At 37.4% G+C, this 18,936-nt stretch overlaps 1 protein-coding gene across 7 annotated transcripts in view; it reads right to left on the reverse strand.

The window, feature by feature from the left end:
• The window catches only part of LOC124158072 (protein croquemort-like), a 239,836-nt gene that overhangs the window by 60,980 nt on the left and 159,920 nt on the right, over positions 1 to 18,936 (reverse strand). For 6 of the 7 annotated variants that reach the window (XM_046533248.1, XM_046533247.1, XM_046533245.1 and 3 more), the window contains exon 5: positions 18,693 to 18,902. The exons of the other annotated variant lie outside the window; for it this stretch is intronic. In XM_046533248.1, coding sequence (XP_046389204.1) covers positions 18,693 to 18,902 — 210 coding nt within the window. The remainder of the gene's footprint in view (positions 1 to 18,692; positions 18,903 to 18,936) is intronic. 7 annotated transcript variants of the gene reach the window in all.

An 18,936-nucleotide genomic window follows, 5' to 3' on the forward strand; every position in this document is an offset into this window, starting at 1 on the left:
ATACGTCATTTTAAAGGAAATTTTATCCTAAATTCTGATTTATTTTATTACAAAAAAATTGAAAAATGTAGACACGGTCAGTGCAATAAATGACTCCGCGCACCGAAAAATTAGCCGTTTTGTCAACTTCATGAACTTTGCAACTCAACCTAAGGAAAACTACTACGTTTACAGCATTCATCTTCCACATTAATTTACACTCATCAGTGCGGATTAATAAAATGGCTTTTGGGTATTTTTCGAACTTATATTTTGTTATAAATTAATGAAAATATTTAAACATTATCTTGTCCCATGGTTTACCCCGAAAGATAAAGGAAGTTGTAGATGGAAAAAGAATGGAATCCAGAGGTGGTCACAAAAAATGAATCGCAGCATTCTTTGATTTTATTCTACGCCGTTGCTTGCTTTTCAAAAAAAAAGTTGAGTCACAAGAGGAATGTTCCGCTGCCTTTGATTTGGAAACTATGGAGATAAGAGTGGACATGTGTGGATCAGCAATTTCCATTTAGTTGGTTGTCAGGATAAACCAAGGATCCATTTAAAGGTTGTCAGGCCATCGTATAAAGATAGGACTGATGTGCACCACAGGGGAAATGGTGTGTTTGAGGGAAAGTCAAACCCAAAGTTGCCCAAAGAATGCGCAGTTTTACGTTGCTCTTTCCCCGGTTAAAACCAATTAGAAATTGGATTGGGATGATATTTTCACCACGGGTTCCAGTGATAGTGAGAGTGCAGGTGATCACGGTCATCGTCGAAAGTCATCCCTCTAGGATTTCCGATACGGAATTTTTAAGTGACAACCGATCGCAATGACGATGAGCTCGCCTTTAGAGTAGGTTTCAGATATATCGTGAGAAAAGCTCCCAAAATGTATTAAAGACTCTGTTTGGAAAACATGCACATTTTAATGCTAATTTAGGAAGTATTTCATTTCAAAAGTAACTTATTAACACCTGAAGACGTTGTGTTTATTATATTGATCGAAGTGCGATTGACCGATTCTTTCTGCAGAATAGGAAGTGGCTTCGGGGTTTTTAGTCACAAGGTGGTAGATTGTGTTGGAAGTTCGTCAATATTATCGCTACTTAATTGAAACATTGATAGTCTGGCTTCCTCAGAGCTTCCTGTCGCCCTCCAGGCAAGGTATTTTTAAGTTGAAAGTGTCATCGACAGCTTCGAGGTGGAAATAAGTTCACCATAAGACTCTACCGGACTGCCAAAAGAATACACATTTCACATGAGTATACGCTTTCGCCAATATTATACGCAAGTCTCACTTTGTTATGAACTATAAAACATTATAGATGCACATCAGCTACCTTTCCATTTCTCGGCATCGACTTTCCGAGCCGACGAAGTCTACAGTTTCACTAAAATACCCTCCCAGTCAACACAACAATTATGGCCACAGTATGGCCGAACTGTGGTTTACCTGTGGCAACTATGGCTATGGCTAGCCACAGCTTGCCATACTATGGCCAGACTGTGGTTGTCATGCGGCAAGCCATAGTGTGGCTTGCCATACACATATGCAACTATGGCCACACTTTGGAAAGCCACAACTGCCACAGATGATAAAGTTTGTTTACGGTTGCTATAGATGCAGACTTGTTGATGAGTTATCAAAATGAGAGTTGGTTGATTTCATTGATATAAAGAAAGTGTGTTAAAGAAAGAATAATATGTATTAAAGGCTTCCACATTATTTATTGATTTAATCTATTTCGGCGTCTTTCCGTGAGTACTGTGATGTTGAAATGTGGGGAAGATTAGATACCCTACCGTAAATGTTGTAATGACTAAATATGTGATTTTACCTGTTACAGATTGGTCCATAAGCCTAGCTAAAATAACTTAAGGTGGATGTGTAACATGTTACTGTCTCAAATCCAAGGCAATATTGTAATACTAGCTTATCTGCAATGTTGTTATGTTTTTTTAGTGGCTAACCTAGGCGATCATTAATGGTTATATTATGTTATTTATGGTGAATTTACTGCAATAATAAAGTGATTACAACCATAATTTACTAAGTAGGAACTTTTATTTGCATTTACCTTTCTGATACTCTATATCGCAAAGTGCTACTTGGGGGTATGGGGTGCTAACCAGAGGACATTTTACCCTATTTATTATTTAAATTGATGGTAAATTAAAATTTTTGGTTCGCATCTAATTTTCCAAAAAATCATTATTTTTACATTGATGGGCATAGCTAGGATTGAAGGAGGCATAATAATACTATTAAAAAGGAATTATTATATGTATAAATATTAATATATTAGTGGTGGAGCATTGTGGCTAGCCAAAATGTGGCCATAGTGTGGCTATCCACACTAAAGCCACATTATGGCTAGCCACACTGTGGCCGGGGGTCAAAACCATTATGGCGCCATAATGGCAACCCACTATGGCCACAATGCTTTGCCACAGTGTGGCCACAGTATGGCCACACTGTGGCCATAATTGTTGTGTTGACTGGGCTGTTATCATGATGGAATCAGTAACAGGAAGCTTGCTAGGATCAGCGTAAGAATAACCATATGCCTTCATCTTTACGCAATCTATCGCTTTCAATGGAGGAGAAATAGATCACATAATAGCCCTGAAGTCACAATGAACAACTCCGATACGTCTGCACTTCAATAAATGAATCATAACCACGCCGTCGCATGTATTCAATTATGCAACCTATACTATGGCCGTGCCGCCGTGCCTCGTACTGAACTATGACGTCACTTTTCTACCAGCCAATCATCGGGCGTTTTCGCTTCTCACTTGAATTTGAAAATTTTCGTGAACTTTGATGCATTAAATATCGCAAACCACGTCATAAAATAATAAAAAAAACTTTCACCGAGGTATGCAAACATATATTTTTATATAATTTTGGGGCTATTGATTATATCTGAAATATATGCAAGTTCCCTATTACAGTAAAACCCCGTATTTGCGTTATCGGAATTTACGTTTTCCCGCAAATTGCAAGTTTTTTTCTGGGTCCCGTCATATTTCCTATCTCTCCAATGAAAATGGAACCCTGTATTTACGCCGTGTTTTTTTCGTTTTTCCGCCATGTGCATCACGACGTGCCGACTAAAAACAATATTTTGCGTAGTAAAACAATTAATCGCGCATATCAGCCCTTAAAACTGTCTTTTGGCTTCCTTTCGCGCATTTTTATTTAAAAATCTAAGAGAGAAAGACGTAATGATAACTATTTTCGGGAAGAATTTGAATGTGGCGGGACAGAACGCCACTAACGTCGGAAAGTTGAACTACGTCATCTCGTTTTCTGTCAGCGGCGAAAAGATTCACGATATGAAAGAAGGTGTATTGAGCAATCGAGCTATGTATTAATTATAATACAAGAACTCCTGATGGAATGTTGACAATAATCATGTAGTCGATAATTTGATACGAGAGTTTGAAAGGGAGCCAGACGTGATAAATGCCGGAACTATGTAACTTGACCGACAACTGGGATCATTTTCGCTGACTTCATTCAACAGTTGCGTAGCAATTATGGGTTAATTAAATACTTAAAAAAAACTTATTTACACTTGAATTATCCCATTCAAATAGCAGTGTATCGCGAACTATTGTAACTTTCAAAAATTACGAAGTCCCATGACAGTTTGTACTACGCACTTGATCGCAGAGGAGTAGGTCAGATACTCGTGTGTTGCCGATCGGCAACTCGAGTTACCCTCAACTCGTACGGGAAATAGAATTGATCCGGCTTGAAAATGGAAGTTCGAGGTGAAAAACGGACATTTTTAACTGACGAGAAAATGAAAATTATAGAGATAGTTGATTCCCACACCGGAACCCGCATCAATCAATCAATTTATTAGTCGTTAAATGATATAAATCACAATAGACATCGTCAAAAATAAAATATATATATATAATATACACTTACAAACAATGAAAAGGATTACTACATGAAAAACAGAAAGATCACATATTAAAATAATAATTGGCCCATTAGTCACAAAGACCTGTGAAGTCCCCAGACATGTATTCTTCAAAAGAATATAGGGGTTTCCTACGCAACCATTTCTGGATCGTTTTTTTTAAATTATTAGTGTCTTGTAGTTTCACCTCTCTTGGCAGTATGTTGAATGCCTTAATAGCCATGTTTTTAAAACTGTTTTTGGACTTTGACAATCTATAGAAAGGTGTATCAAGGTCTTCTTTATGCCTGGTGTTGTGTGTGTGTACATCAGACCTACTAGTCATAATTGTAAGGTTGTCTTTGGCAAATTTTAAAAGCTCAAATATATAAAGAGAATACACAGTCATAATTCCTGACTGGAGGAAAAAAGGCTTGCAGTGGTCCATATGCTTTAGATTGAAAAGTGACCTTATTGCTTTCTTTTGTAGCAATAGTACCTTATTTGCCTTGGGAGCATTACCCCACAATATAATCCCATAGCTGATGTGACTTTGAAAGTATGAGTAATATACATTCATCCATACTGCCTTAGATACAATGGGCTTTAATTTTCTAAGAAGGTACAGAACTCTACTTATTTTATTGCAAATTTTATCAATGTGGGTATCCCATGACAGCCTCTGGTCTAAGTGAAAGCCCAGGACCTTGACTGACTCTACCTCGTTGTATGTTTCTTTAAGTGCAAAAGTATATGTTAAGGTCTTGCTCTTATTCAGGAATAGTTCATTGCCTATGAACCATTCGTTAGCCCTGCTTAACAAATTGTTGGCCGTTTGCCATGCAATATTGTAATCTTTGCTGGAAGTGATTAATGTAGTGTCATCCGCGTATAAAATGGGAGCTATTCTTAGGTAGTTGGGGAGATCGTTTACATACACTATAAATAAAAAGGGACCAAGAACAGACCCCTGGGGTACCCCACACTCAACTATTGCTTTTTTAGATAATTTACTATTATACATTGTTTGTTGCTGTCTGTTAAATAGAAAGCAAGATAAAGTATTCAGTGTCGTGCCCGTAACTCCATAGTGCTCCAACTTCCGCAGCAAAATGTCATGGTTTACCATGTCGAAAGCTTTGCTGAGGTCGCACTGTACCATTGCAGTGTATTTATTTTCTTCGAAACCTTTGTGATTTTAGCACAAATGCTTTCCACAGCCTGAGTAGTAGTCTTGCCATGTCTGAAACCGAATTGATTAGGCGACAGAATGTTATTATATTCAAAGTAGGCCATCAGTTGATTTTTCAATATTGTTTCTATTATTTTGGACATGACCGGTACTATGGACACTGGTCTATAGTTGCCTAGATCTGTTTTAGTGCCTTTCTTATAGATGGGTGTTATTTTTGATAGTTTTAGTATGTGTGGAAATTTGCCTAGAGAGAGACAGCTGTTAATGAGATATGTCAAAGGTATTGCAATTATATCAATTATCTGCTTGATTAGGTTATTAGAGAATCCATAGCTGTCCCTACTGTTTGAGGATTTGAGTCTTTTTACTAAATTGATAATTTCTTGTGGTTCAACAAGTTTCCAGTGATAGAGTTGGGAGATATTACTGTTATCTGTAGTTTGCACGAATGTTGAGGGGGATGGAGGTAAATTCATTCTAGCCCTCTTAACCGTTTCAATAAAGAAATCATTAAACTCATTGGGGTTTATGTCAAGCTCTGTGAACTTATGCAGTTGATTACATTCTTTCTTTATCACTTGCCAAGCCGCTTTGCATTTGTTGTTTGCATTCTCGATGAATTTATCATTATTTTCTCTCTTTTCCTGTAATATTCGTGATCTGTACGTTTTTTGTATTGGTAATACTTAGATTTTGAGTCCAGTGTCTTTTTCTTTGTATATTCTTTGTGCAGTGTCAAAAGTTGTTTCCTCATATCAAGTAAATTCTTAGAGAAGCTATTCTTCTTTTTGTGAGGTTTAACTATTCTGCATTTTTCAGGAAAGCAGTGATTAAAAATAACAATTATTTCATAAAAAAACATTTGAAAATCAGTATCAATATCATTAAATTTAAATATGTTCTCCCAATCAACATCCATCAATATAATCCTGAAATCTTTAATGCCTTCCTCTGTTATTGGTCTAGATTTTATGAATTTATTTGGTACTGCGTTAACAAAATCCGTATCTTTGATTTTAACCCATAGTAGCTTATGATCCGAGATTAATGGATCATCAATTCTGACTATATAGTCACTTTCTTTTATGTTTGTTATGATGTTATCCAGACATGAGCTACCTCTAGTTGGAGAGCGATTAGTACAAAATAAATTGTATGACCTTAGCAAATCCTCAAACAATTTAACCTCTTTAACTTTTTTGGTGACGTCCAGATTTATGTCACCGCAAATTATAATAGATTTACTCATCTTGTCAATTTGCTCACATATAGTTTCTAGTAGGTGAAGAAAAATTTCCATGTCACCGGAGGGTGATCTGTATACACACACAATTACCAAATTGCAACCCAGTAGGGCTACAGCTGTAAATTCACCGTGTTTGTCAACACCACTAACACTTAAACTCAGTTTTTTACAGGAAATATGTTCCTCGACAAAGATAGCACAACCACCGTTTTTATATCTGGTTCTACAGTACATGTTTACCTTATTATAGCCGGTGATGTTATACGTGTCACCTTCCTCCTCATTCATCCAGTGTTCTGTAATACACAGTACATTGTATCTGTTGAAATGTAAGTAGTATTCCAGTTCACCTATTTTGTTTCTCAGACACTGAACATTTAAACAACCTAGTCATAATGACTTTGGTTTTCTGATTCCGCTCTGACCTCTTGTAACTATTTTCACTATTTCTTTTCCTTTTGTTGAGGTCGGTGCACTTTTTGACACATCGCCTTCATTTATGACCAAACTCGACTCATTACTCACAAAATTTGGTGTTGTTTCCTGTTGCTGTACACTTTCTGAGCACACTGTGTTAGGGACGAATTCGCTGTTTCTTTCTGCTAAGTCTTCTTTCACTTTTTTAAATCTGAATTTGGACGCACGCGTTCCGTCTGGCCACGTTTCTTTCTGATAAAGCTCCGAGAGTAGAGTGAATGGAGCACCTACTTTGAAAGAACGATGCGTTTTCGTACTAATTACAGTTTCACACGTAAACACTTTGTCACCAAATTTCGACTTCAAGTGGTCCGTAATCATTTCTGGTGTTGTATTCGGCTTGGTGCGGCTCAGATATATCCATGCCTTCCGCTCAATGCCGAATGAGGTTTTATTTGTATCGTCTACACAATTTCCGTACACCACGAAATTCTTCCGATTTCTCCTTCGCTTCGTAGTCGTGATGAACTTCCAGTCACTGTCATCTGGGATGTTTTCGTCATGAGACTCGAAATCCGAGATATTTAGTGGGTTCGATGGCATCTTCGATTTACCAATAGTTTGTTTGCTGGTAGCTGAGTTAGCAGTCTCAGCGTTGTTTTCTGGTGCCAGCAGTTCTCGGCTTTTAAGTACTTTCCTCTCGCTTTTCTTACCGTTTGGGCGATCTTTCTTTGATGTATTCCTTTGAATATTCTTCTCAACAGCGAGCATTCTCCTTGAAAGTTCCTCTATGGTTCTTATTACGTCGCATTTGTCATTACTTTCAGCCTCAATACAGTGCACCTTTCCCGTTAGACATGAATTACAAGTCCAACTAATGGATGCTTTATTTCTGATGATGATGAATTCTACTTCGTTCACATCAGTACATTCCCAGTGAAATGCTGAATTGCACTTTCCGCGACAAAGTAGTGTATTTTCTTGTTCTAGGGACTTATTGCAGGAGCAACAGATACTCGACCTTTTCTTGTCCGCCATCTTGGACGATTCGGACGCTGGCGACTCGAATGTTGGGACTGGCAATCCGTTCGGATTCCCAGTCTCAACATTCAATACCGTGGTGAAAAATCGCGATGCCATTGTAAAATATGCAAACCAGTGCGGACATTTATCAAAAAAGAGAATATATGTGAAGAATTCCAGGTAAGAATAAATAGAACGAATTATAAAAGAGTAGTTTTTAGGTGCAATATCATCAAATGTCCCAGCAAATCGTGTCATCTAAAGGCCTGTTTACATAGTACATTAACCCGTTCAAGTTAATGTCTAAATTATGAACACGAAAATGCACCGTGTATTCACCCAACTTGTGCGTATAGGCACGAACAGAAAATAGAACCTGTTCAAATTTGGTTCATGCATTCATAGTCAGATTTAGGGGAAGGGGACGTGCCCCACCCAGATGCTTAAAAAATAGACAAAATTTGAATACGGTTATCATAGGAGGATCTATTGGGGGGGGGGGGGGGGGGGGGGGGGGGGGCACGTGCCCCCCCAGACACTTAAAAATATGCAAGATTTTTAATACGGTCCGGTTATCATTGCGTTCGTTTTGTATAACGTGGTATCATTGTGCCCCCCCCCCCACTCCAAATCAAAATCCTGGATACGGCATTGCTTGTGCCCCCAGAAAGAAATCCTGGATACGCCCCTGATGGTCATCATTATGTTCGCTTTGTTTTGTGTATTACTCAAGTCGAGGCTCAATCATTTAATTCAATAAGAATAACTTTGATATAAAAATAAAGAGAATTTTGTAAAGTCATTGTTATATCTTGTTTTTAATCTCAATTAAGACAAGATCTTTTGCCTGTCAGACCCTCTGTGCCCCTCCCAGAAAAAAATCCTGGATCTGCCCCGTCTACATTCATACATGTCCCGTTCCGGTCCACAAAAATCATTCATGCAAGTAGAAATTAACTCGTACGTGTTAATGTATCGTGTAAACAGGCCCAAAGGCCCTTGAGAAAAAGTATTTCCCCACAAGATTGGGAATCGAAGATTCCACGGCATCTATAATGGTTGGTTGGACAGATTCAAAAATAGGTACAGTCTTGTATATAAGATGGTGAGTGGTGAAAGCAAAGATGTTAACATAGAGACAGCAACCTATAGTGGAAAGAATCTGAATATATTAGAGTTCTGGAAGGTTACAGCCTAAAAGATGTTTTCAGTGCAGACAAAACAGGATTATTTTTTAATTTTTGCTGCCAGCAAAAACACTGTGCTTCAGAGGGAAACAGTGTTATGGAATAATGCTTAGTGAACAATTAAAAAATTAACATTTCCAAAGCCAGTATATGAATAAAAGTGAAAATTCTCTATTTCCCACGATTTGCATTTTCCCGCAATTTACACTTTTTTTCTTGGGTCCCTAGAAAAGTGTAAATAAGGGGTTTTACTGTATTTGCAAAAAGAAAAGAGTTCCGAAAAAAGGCAAAACGGCTCATTTGACCAGGGGAACTCCCAACGTTGCGTATACGCAACGTTTCACCAACGGCAAACTATAAACAATAAAAATATAAAAATCGATAATTTGCCTCACTTAAGTCTGTTTTATTGCTAATTTATCAAAATGTTATTAACATGCTTGGGATTTAATGGGTTAATTTTCCAAAAAAATTGTCTTTCGCTCTACATTCGCCCTTCATCCTAAGAGTATGCTTACCACCCTTGCAGGGGCATTTCACGTCAATCACCTGATTTTCATCAATCGCTGGATAACTAGAATAAGCCCATTGAAAACCGTATCTATGAAATCAATATTTCATAATTTTTTTTACATAAACTTGTGTGTACTAAAGATATGTTGAAAGAGTAATGAAATTCCCTTATTTTATCTTCCAAAAATAATTTTTCGCCAATATCGATCAAAATCCCTGATTGTAGAGTTATTATTAAGATTTCCTCCTTAACTACCCGATTAATACCCTTGATTACAAGAAAGATTCAAATTTCGGGTGAAAGAAACTTTGCGACGCTGCACATTAGTCTGAAATCGTAAAATGCCGGAATAAGTCAAAATTGCTTTTTCTGAGGAATGGACTTGAAACCCGGTGTATATGGCCACAACTAGTCAATAATTATAGAACAATGAGTCATTTTTCATTTCCCGTTACTGAGATACACAGGACCGAACATGACCACATTCCCAAAAACCACGCCCAATATCGATTTCCTTCGAAAAACTTTACTTTGTATCAAAAAACAGTATCTTCAGTTATATAAATATAAGTTGTTCTATTTTTTCATCAGAGTATTTACCAGAGATAACTTTATAGTACTAAGTAAAAATCTTGGAAAAAAAGATCGATCCCATATTCTAGTAATATTTTAAATTAATTGCACTGGGTAAATGGAGATTCTGCAGTGTGCTAAAATCAAAGATTTTAAATAATTAAGTTCCGAACAATGTGAAGTATCCAACGATGTCATCGAGTCTCTTATCCCTCTTGTCCCGGAGCCGAGACGTGAAGCGAGATCAAAAAATTGCGTTCATTTCTGCAGCCGAATTTTTTTTCCAGAATTTTTACTTTGTACTCTTAAACTTTATCTATTAAATACTCTAATAAAAAATGGGAGACCTTATATGTACCTACATCTCAAGCCAAAGATAATGTCTGGTTTTGCTAGGAAAAAGGGTCCGTCATTTTTTGACATTACACTACACCAATATTAACCAAAATATTAAAAAATAATGGAAAATGTGGATAAAGAACCATATCACCGAGAAATGATGTATTTTCCTTCTTTGAAATTGTTCCAAAACTCTACCAGCGGCCTGACTCCTAAGTTTTTCGAATAAAAACGAGATCAGGCGTGTACTTGGAAATTTAGTCAAATTTGTTAACGAATTATAGTTGAACTAAGAATGACTAAAATATTTAAATGATTGCAATTTTTTCATCGGTTTCCAATTATACCTTTTACTATGAAATCACGTTGTATCCGATGCAGTTGGGTGTTCTCCCAATTAGAAAAGAAAAAAGGTTTTTGATACCTTCGTGAAATACCCGTTTGGAGTCCATTTACAGAAAATTTTGCAATTTCTTAACCTCTTTGCTTTCAACTTTTGACTACCATGAGAAACTTCTATGGCATGATAACTTAACTCAAAAGATATTTGGCGATAACCACACACCCAGTATAGTAGGTATTCTGTGACGACAGTTTGCGCAAATGCTAACAATAATATGTTTTCCCATGAAAAAGCTTCTTGGAATTTTTACTACACATTTCATTTATTTAAATACAAAAATAAATTAATATCCATTATTTATTCATCGCAAATATTTAATTTTACACTATTAGGGTCTTATAATTTGATTTGTAATATTAATCTAAACGATAACTTTATTAATTTGATTCTCTTTTATTTTCTCAGACCAATGTGTCCATAGGATTCGTCAACTTTCATTTCTGAGAGTGAACGTAATTTTCTTAGCATCGGATTCACTTCCTTCAATGGCGGGAAATATATGCCTGTACCCTGGTTGCAGTAACAGTCGTCGAACATCCCCTGGACTCAGATTTTTCCGTTTCCCGGCTGTCAGCTGTGATATCTCCAATCAGTGGGTCAAAAATACAGGTGAGTGGTAAGCTAAAATGTGTAGGTCGTCTACTTCAGAGCAATGGCATTGCAAATATTAAACAGCATTCCAAATTAAAATTCACTTGCAAAGAATATTAAATTCATTGCACCGTTAAAACTTGCCTTTACCACACGTTCAAATATTCAATAATGAAATTCTTTCAATATTTTTCTGACTGGGAAAGTAAACTATTTCCATTTAAGAGATGTTATTATATGTATGCCTTGATTTTTTTACAGGGAACACTTCTTTGATTGCATTGTCTCCGAAATCTCTACACAAGAAGGTGATATGTGAGAATCATTTTGAAAAGGACAATATGTATCCGAGTGGTCGACTGAGGAAGTTACCGTATCGTCATCAATCAACCAAGGAGGATCGAAGTACGGAGGATGCCAGCAGCCACTTGAAATTGATTTCACCTCAAAAGAATATTCGTCAGTATACGAGACAACCATCCAAAAAATCACCAGCAACTACATTTCCTAGTCCCAGCGTTGCCCATCTTGGACCTGCCGAAGTGTCGTTTTTAACACCACCTACTGGTCGACATGCCTATCCCTCAACAACTAGGTCAACTCCCCTTCGTACTGCTCGCAGGGCGTTATGGACTGTTGAAACAATTCCCTCTTCTCCTCTCAAGCCAAATGCATCTCCCATTCGTCAAATTGCAGCAAAAATTACAGCCGTTGAGACTCCTAATAAGAAAAAGCTGAAAGCTCGCATAGAAAATTATAAACAAGTTATTGCCTGACTGTGCTCATGTATTTCACGGTTAAGGAGAGCCAACAGAGCTATGAAAACCTTGAGGTGTATGAACCTAGAATTAATGGAGAAGAAATTCAAATGTAGGGAATCTTTCATCCTCACACAAATGCAATTGAGCCACAAGAAGTTCACTCCATGGAGTAAGGAGGAGCAGAATTCTGCGATATCTCCATATTTCAAATCCCCTACTGCGTATAGATTCCTACTAGAAAAGCTCACGCTTCCAGCTGTTACAACTCTGAGGAAATGGGTATCTAGCTCATCCAAATATATGACCGGGTTTAATGAGTTATTCTTCCAAAAGCTAGCACTCACACAAGTGTCCGTGATGTCTCAAAAATGCAAAGATTGTGTAATTTTATTTGATGAGATGTCCCTCATGGCCAATTTTGATTATTCAAACTCGATGGACATAATCGAGGGATTTGAAGATCTGGGACATCTTGGCAGGACGAAAAATGTTGGGAAATATGCATCAGTCTTTCTTGTAAGGGGCATGCAGCAGAACTGGAAAATACCTGTTGCATATTTCATATCAGAAAAGGGACTAAGAGGCACCCAATTAAAAAGAATATTGTATGATTTAATTGATAAGGTTTTGGACGTTGGATTAAGTCCACAAAGTTTTATTTGTGATCAGAGAAGCTCAAACAGAAAAGCACTAAAACACATGGGCGTCTCATTTGAAAAACTTTATTTCGAGGTAAAAAATAGAAAAATTTATTGCATATTTGATGTACCTCATCTTGTCAAATCTCTAAGAAATAACTTACTTACTAGTGACTTTGTAGCGGATGGAAAAATAATTTCATTGGAAAATATCTATAGGAGTGACACTTGGAGCTCAACCACAAGAGCGATGTGGAAGTTAACGCCGGCTCATTTGTGGCCAAATGCCTTTCAGAAGGTGTCAGTGAAGCTGGCTATTCAAATATTCAGTTTTTCCGTCGCCGCCGCAATCCGTGCGAGTTGCTCCACAGGAGAGCTGACACTATCATCAGCTACCTCTACTGCGGACTTCATTGAGATGATAAAAAACATTTTTGATTTGGTCAACTGTAAATTAAATGTCCACCTTTGTGATAGCAATATTAAAACCAAGGAGCTGCTGCATGAAGGGTATCGGATAATGAGTGGGATAACAAAAGTAGACGGAAGTCGACCTCCGTGTTTCGACGGCTTTCTATTGTCGATTAGGTCCATTATGGCACTTTTAGAATCTAGAGAAGAGGGAGTTGCGACAGCAAAACTAAACCAAGACGCCCTGGAAAACTTTTTCTCTGTGATGAGGCAGAAGGGGGGATTTAATTGCAATCCCACAGTAAAGGGATTCAGCTTCGACCTTCAGGCAAATTTCAGTGCTAAGTTTGCTGAAACCTACTAGATCTTCAGGCTACGACGTGGATGATAGCTACATGCTGGACATACAAAATGAGGAATGGATTAGATCCATGGAGCCATGCTCTTCAAATTTGCCTACCGATATGGAAAAAGGTGAAAAAGACACTTCAACTAACTCCTCCGAGGAGCATGTTGACGTCAACTCTGATATCGGAACGGATGTGGTCACCCTCCAGGATTGCTCCGACGTATACTTCTCAGGGTACTTGGTAAGAAGACTGATAGAAAGATTTTCCTGTCCCAAGTGCCAGGAAATATTTGTAGGTGAGGAGGACATGAACGATAAGTCTCAACTCCTAATTTTATATAAGACCTTTCCTGGCCTGAAGAAAACATCTTCTGGTCTTCATTACCCATCCAGAGACTTTTTTTGTTTTTACTAAAGCTGCCTTGAAAGTTTTCAAAAGAATTTTCAAAAAAATTTCGCATAAACAAAATGTAAGAAAACTTTAATTTCTAAGTTGAAAAGAAATCTGAAAGAGAAACTTAACATTTAACATTTAATTACATTAAATAAATACTATATTAATTTCTGAAATAGTAAATCATGGCTCCAAAATACTTAGAATCAATCAAAAGCTGAAACAGTAAAGTTAACGGTTCACTTTCTACGATATTTGTCTTTGAATGTGGTAAAAATTCTTTGGCGCAGAAAAAATTCAAGTAGTAAGAATTGAGTTCAACTTATTACGTGATAGACGGATAGATTAAGGGTGTGACTTGATGTAGCTGTATTGTAATACGCAAGAAACTGCAGTGGCAGGGAAAAAGCTTCAAATGGTAACTCAAATGAATAGTGGCAACAGCCCTCTGAAATATTATATATTATCAAAATATGCATGGACTGCCTTGAAATATTTAATGCCCACATTGCACGAAGAAATTCTATAAAAACATTTTAAACGACCCACGTACAATTGAAAAAATTCAATGTGGTCAAGTAATTTTAATGTTGTTTTGAAAAAATGCAGAAACTAATCGAAAATGATGGGAAGTATACGTGAGCGTGTATATGGAGTTTCTATCGGTAAAAATAGAAACCTTGTTGCAAAAATGGTTTCCTCATCTATGAAATATTAATTTTTGGATTTTTGTGGAAGTGAATGTCGGAAAAATTATAAAGCATCCCACACTGGTGCTATTAAAAAAATCAATAGGATTTAATTACCGCAATACGGATACCAGAAGATCTTCTCCATAGAAAGACAGAAATTCAAGATTCTTGACGCAGTAAACGCAGAAGTAAAATGATAGTAAATGGAGCCAAGAACCTTGAACACTGAAAATTGTGTTATAAATTATGATACAGCAACCAATGTTTTTAGAGTATATGCAAGGGCCGAGTGGCCCTTCCACAGCAGACATGTCTTCTTACAACCAAAATTGGTAAACTTTCTTAAAAATGAAAAATAAACCTTAGCTATCCTCTCGAGAAACCCACTACTCATCCTCCGAAAGCATTGTCTTCGGTCAGAATAACTCCCCAAATGAGTGAAAATAAACTTTATGTTGGGTAGCAAGGCCCTAGAATTCGAAGCCACCTCATTATAAAGACCCAAGGCGAAATTCATTGTTCCAAGTCGTCAAAATTTGCTTTATTTCCTCAATAAGTAAGTAAGTATTGAAATGACAACGAATCAGTATTCTCCTTTAGGGATATGTAACGATGGAGTACATATTTCCTAGTAAGCATTGACAAAAATATCCTTTCCCGCCCGAGAATTTTCTTTCCGCATGCATGGAGGTTGCAAAACAAAGCAAGAAGCTCGGCTCAGTGGCGCCGTAATATTTTTTTGTAATATCAAAACCTTGTAACTCCCTTCCGAATTAAGATAGGTAAATGATTTTTTCGCCAAAAATAGCTTTATAGTTTTCTTCAAATTGGATTCACAGCATACAGGGACCTATGACGTAAGAAACGTAAGTTAGTAGGCGACTACTTTTTACCTCACAAAAATCCCAATTTTCTTGTCCTGTTGGGTGTAACATCGGTATAACAATTTTTTTCCTAAAAACTTTGAAAAAAGGTGAAAACCTTCAAAGAGAAAATAGTATGAAGAAATTTATGCAGAAGATTCAATTCAATACACTCAACGGTTAGGCGACAATTGCGAGAAGAAGACAAAGTAAAAAAATACATGTTTCTAACAGAAATTTAAGGAAATGTTTTTTATAGCTTTTGTTATAATTTTTATCAAAAAACTATTGGTACCAATGAATGCAGCGTCTCATTCTACATTAGAATGCATTTTTTAACTAATGCAGAGCGCAATATTATTTAATGCTGCAATTGACGGCTTGGAACCGCGCTCCCGACCTTATGGAGAATAACATGGGAAACGAATCTCCATAAGAACCCATACTGTCAACTGAATGTGGAGCGCTCTATATGACAAGAGTCAAATAGCCTACGCGATTGGAGCTGTGAGCCTTAGAGCCATCTGAGCCACAGCTCCAGAACTACATATGTATGTCAAAAACGCATACACTCTGATAACATGGGCTTGGTCCTCCTCTCCTCGGTATAGCCTTTCATTCCATCAAAATGGAGCCCATTCATGACACCCTTTGATTCCTCTCTTTTCGTTTTCACAGTAATTAACATCTTTCTCTATGTAATTATTTCTGGTACACTACCTTGGATGTATCTCATGAAGTTATGATTTTTGCATCAGATAAAGTTGCGGGGACGATAATTGCTTCTGATTGGTTCTTGCACATACCTTTAACACAGTCGGCAGACACATTTTTCCCGCAGAAGGTCCAGTTTGATTTTAGTCCTTAATGTATATTCGACAAGGAACGTAGATATACAAATCAGCTGATTTCTTGTCAGCTTAATTTTCTTGGAATGAATTGATGAAGAAAATTTTTGATACTTTTTTCCCGTGCAAGAAATTACGATGTTGACTCAACGCTCTCCGACGATTACCTTTTTTTCCTCAGTTGTCGTGTTTCTTAAGGATTCAATCCAGCAGCCATCAACTTCCGTTTCGTCCACTGGTCTCTCAGAATGCTCTATCATTAGGGGAGCCTTATGCTCCTTCTTTATATTCTCGCACTTACATGCACATATATCACATAATTTAAAATGTTACTTTAAAGGAGTTTAAGTTTTGCTTTTCAATGTAAGTAACCCTTCTTTTAGCCTATCCGCATATTTTGTAAGTTTTAGCACTTCCTGTGGTACCGCTGAATCTATTTAGTCACAGACATTATGAAAGAGAAGTGCATCACCATAGTTAGCACACTTTTATAGCCACTTGAGAGGCCTCTTCATAGACCATAGGCTCCTTGCCAGCGTTATCGTATCTAAAAATATTTTATCACTTCTCTAAAAGTTTGGTAACATCGATTTGCTTAAAGCCGACGAGGCACCAAATAAGGGACAAGTCGTCTCACTACGCATCCTTTGTTACCTTCTTCCAATTCATATTATAAAAAATGAACGCCCTCCTAGCAGCACATGCGGGATAAATTTTGCTGTATTCGAGGTGTGGCAGGGGAAAAAGCGAGTGGGGCGGAGACGAGAGCAGCCTGCCACTCTTGTATCTGTGATGCTGCCGGGGTTGGAATATTTTCTTTGCAAACGTGGACTCAAATTAGGCATTTTGTGGCTAAACAGTGGCAAATACGTCAAAATGCACAAAATTTTTGCCCTGAAGAACAGTGACTCAGCAAAATCTATAGGGAATGACAATAAAATATTAAACCTCTCGAATTTTGACATCCCCCCCCTTAAATTGCATTTGAGCGAGGGTCAGGGGTTCACCTAGAGGTCTCAAATTTTTCAGGCCTTATTTTTGATCAGTGCCACAACTTTTTTTAATTGGGCCAGATGGATTTGAAAAAAATCGATTTTTCCAATCTGCCCTACTGCGCAGGTGCCTCGGTAGACACCAAAGCAGCTGCGGAAATGTTAAAATGTTGGCGAGAGCGGCACACTGACAAACCCTTAAATGGTGTGTGTCAGCAAGGAACTTTCAAAAGAAAAAAAAATTGCAAGCCATGCGAGCAGAAAGTAATACATGCATGCATGTTTTTATCTTCTTTTCACTGCCGGTCATAGAAAATCGAATAACTACTATAATATGAATAAGTATCAGAGGAATTATAAGAATCACTCATTTTTTTAGAGCAACAATGAGTCAAAATAGGTAAATATATAGAAATTTTCTGTCTAATGATTACAAAAAAATTCTCAGTAAGAGCAGAAGCAAAGATAAACTCTAGAAAATGATAATTTAAAAAATATTTTGACCGTTTTGTGCTTGCATAGCTCAACTTTGTTGCAGTAACATATTAGAAAGTTGAAACTTAGTAGCTGCTGCGGCCCGAGGCCAAACTTGACAGGTCGCGTTCAGCCGCCACCGCTGATGTGGACGCACCGAACGCTACCTTGTTGTTTGGCCCCGTACCGCAGCTACTCAGGTGTGTGGTGGTCTTCATTACCATTTGATGGCATTGTTATAATACAACAATTGCAGCAACGAAAGTAGAGTGAAGGAGTTTTAAAGAATTCCCGGCAGTACCCTTTCACTTTACAGTATTTTAAGTTATGAGTGAAAAATGAAAGAATCTCTTTCAAAACTCTGCCCGTGACCTTGAAGATGACGAAGCGCATTTCTAGTTTGGGCACAAAATTCAAATCCTCATCACTACTCCATGCAGGTTCCTAAGTGCCGACTGTATGCGCTCGGTTCACGATACCAGTTCTAATGGCCAAGAAACGGCAGTGCCGAGAACCGGTTACCAGAACCGACCCTTTGGTTTTCATCTTTGGCTTTTATAGATAAACTTATATATATGTAATCATGTAAAACCCATCTCAAGAATTGTTAATTAATACAATCTAATAATGGGAGTGTGGTATTGTATTGGGTGGAGCATTTGGCTGCTAACCAAAGGTTCCTGGGTTCAGAGCCCAAACTAAATCCTCATGTGCAAGGCACCCCACTGAAAGGAACTCTACCCTGAATGCATTGAATTCACACTGCTGAAGCTTAATCTCGGATGAGCACTACTCCCACCTCTCCAAACCAACCTTAGTGTGGCATCACAGAGTTAGTAAGGATTAAATAGGTTAGTAGGATAAAATTAACATTTCTCACCATGTAAAACCATCCAAATTTGTCAAATGGAATATGTATATGAGTAAAAACTTCCAATCTCTTCAGCCAATAGATTACTTTATCATCATAGCCTTCAAACAAAAGCTCCCTCACAGTCTTTGTGTTGAAAAGAGAACCCTCTTTATTCAAAAATATGTTCAAAAATTTAATCATACTCTCTGGAAACTGGTGACTCATGGATGCAACAACCTGAAACGAACAAGACATTCAGTGGCAGAGGAAA

Source organism: Ischnura elegans, chromosome 4 (genome assembly GCF_921293095.1).
Source record: "Ischnura elegans chromosome 4, ioIscEleg1.1, whole genome shotgun sequence".
Lineage (NCBI taxonomy): Eukaryota > Metazoa > Arthropoda > Insecta > Odonata > Coenagrionidae > Ischnura > Ischnura elegans.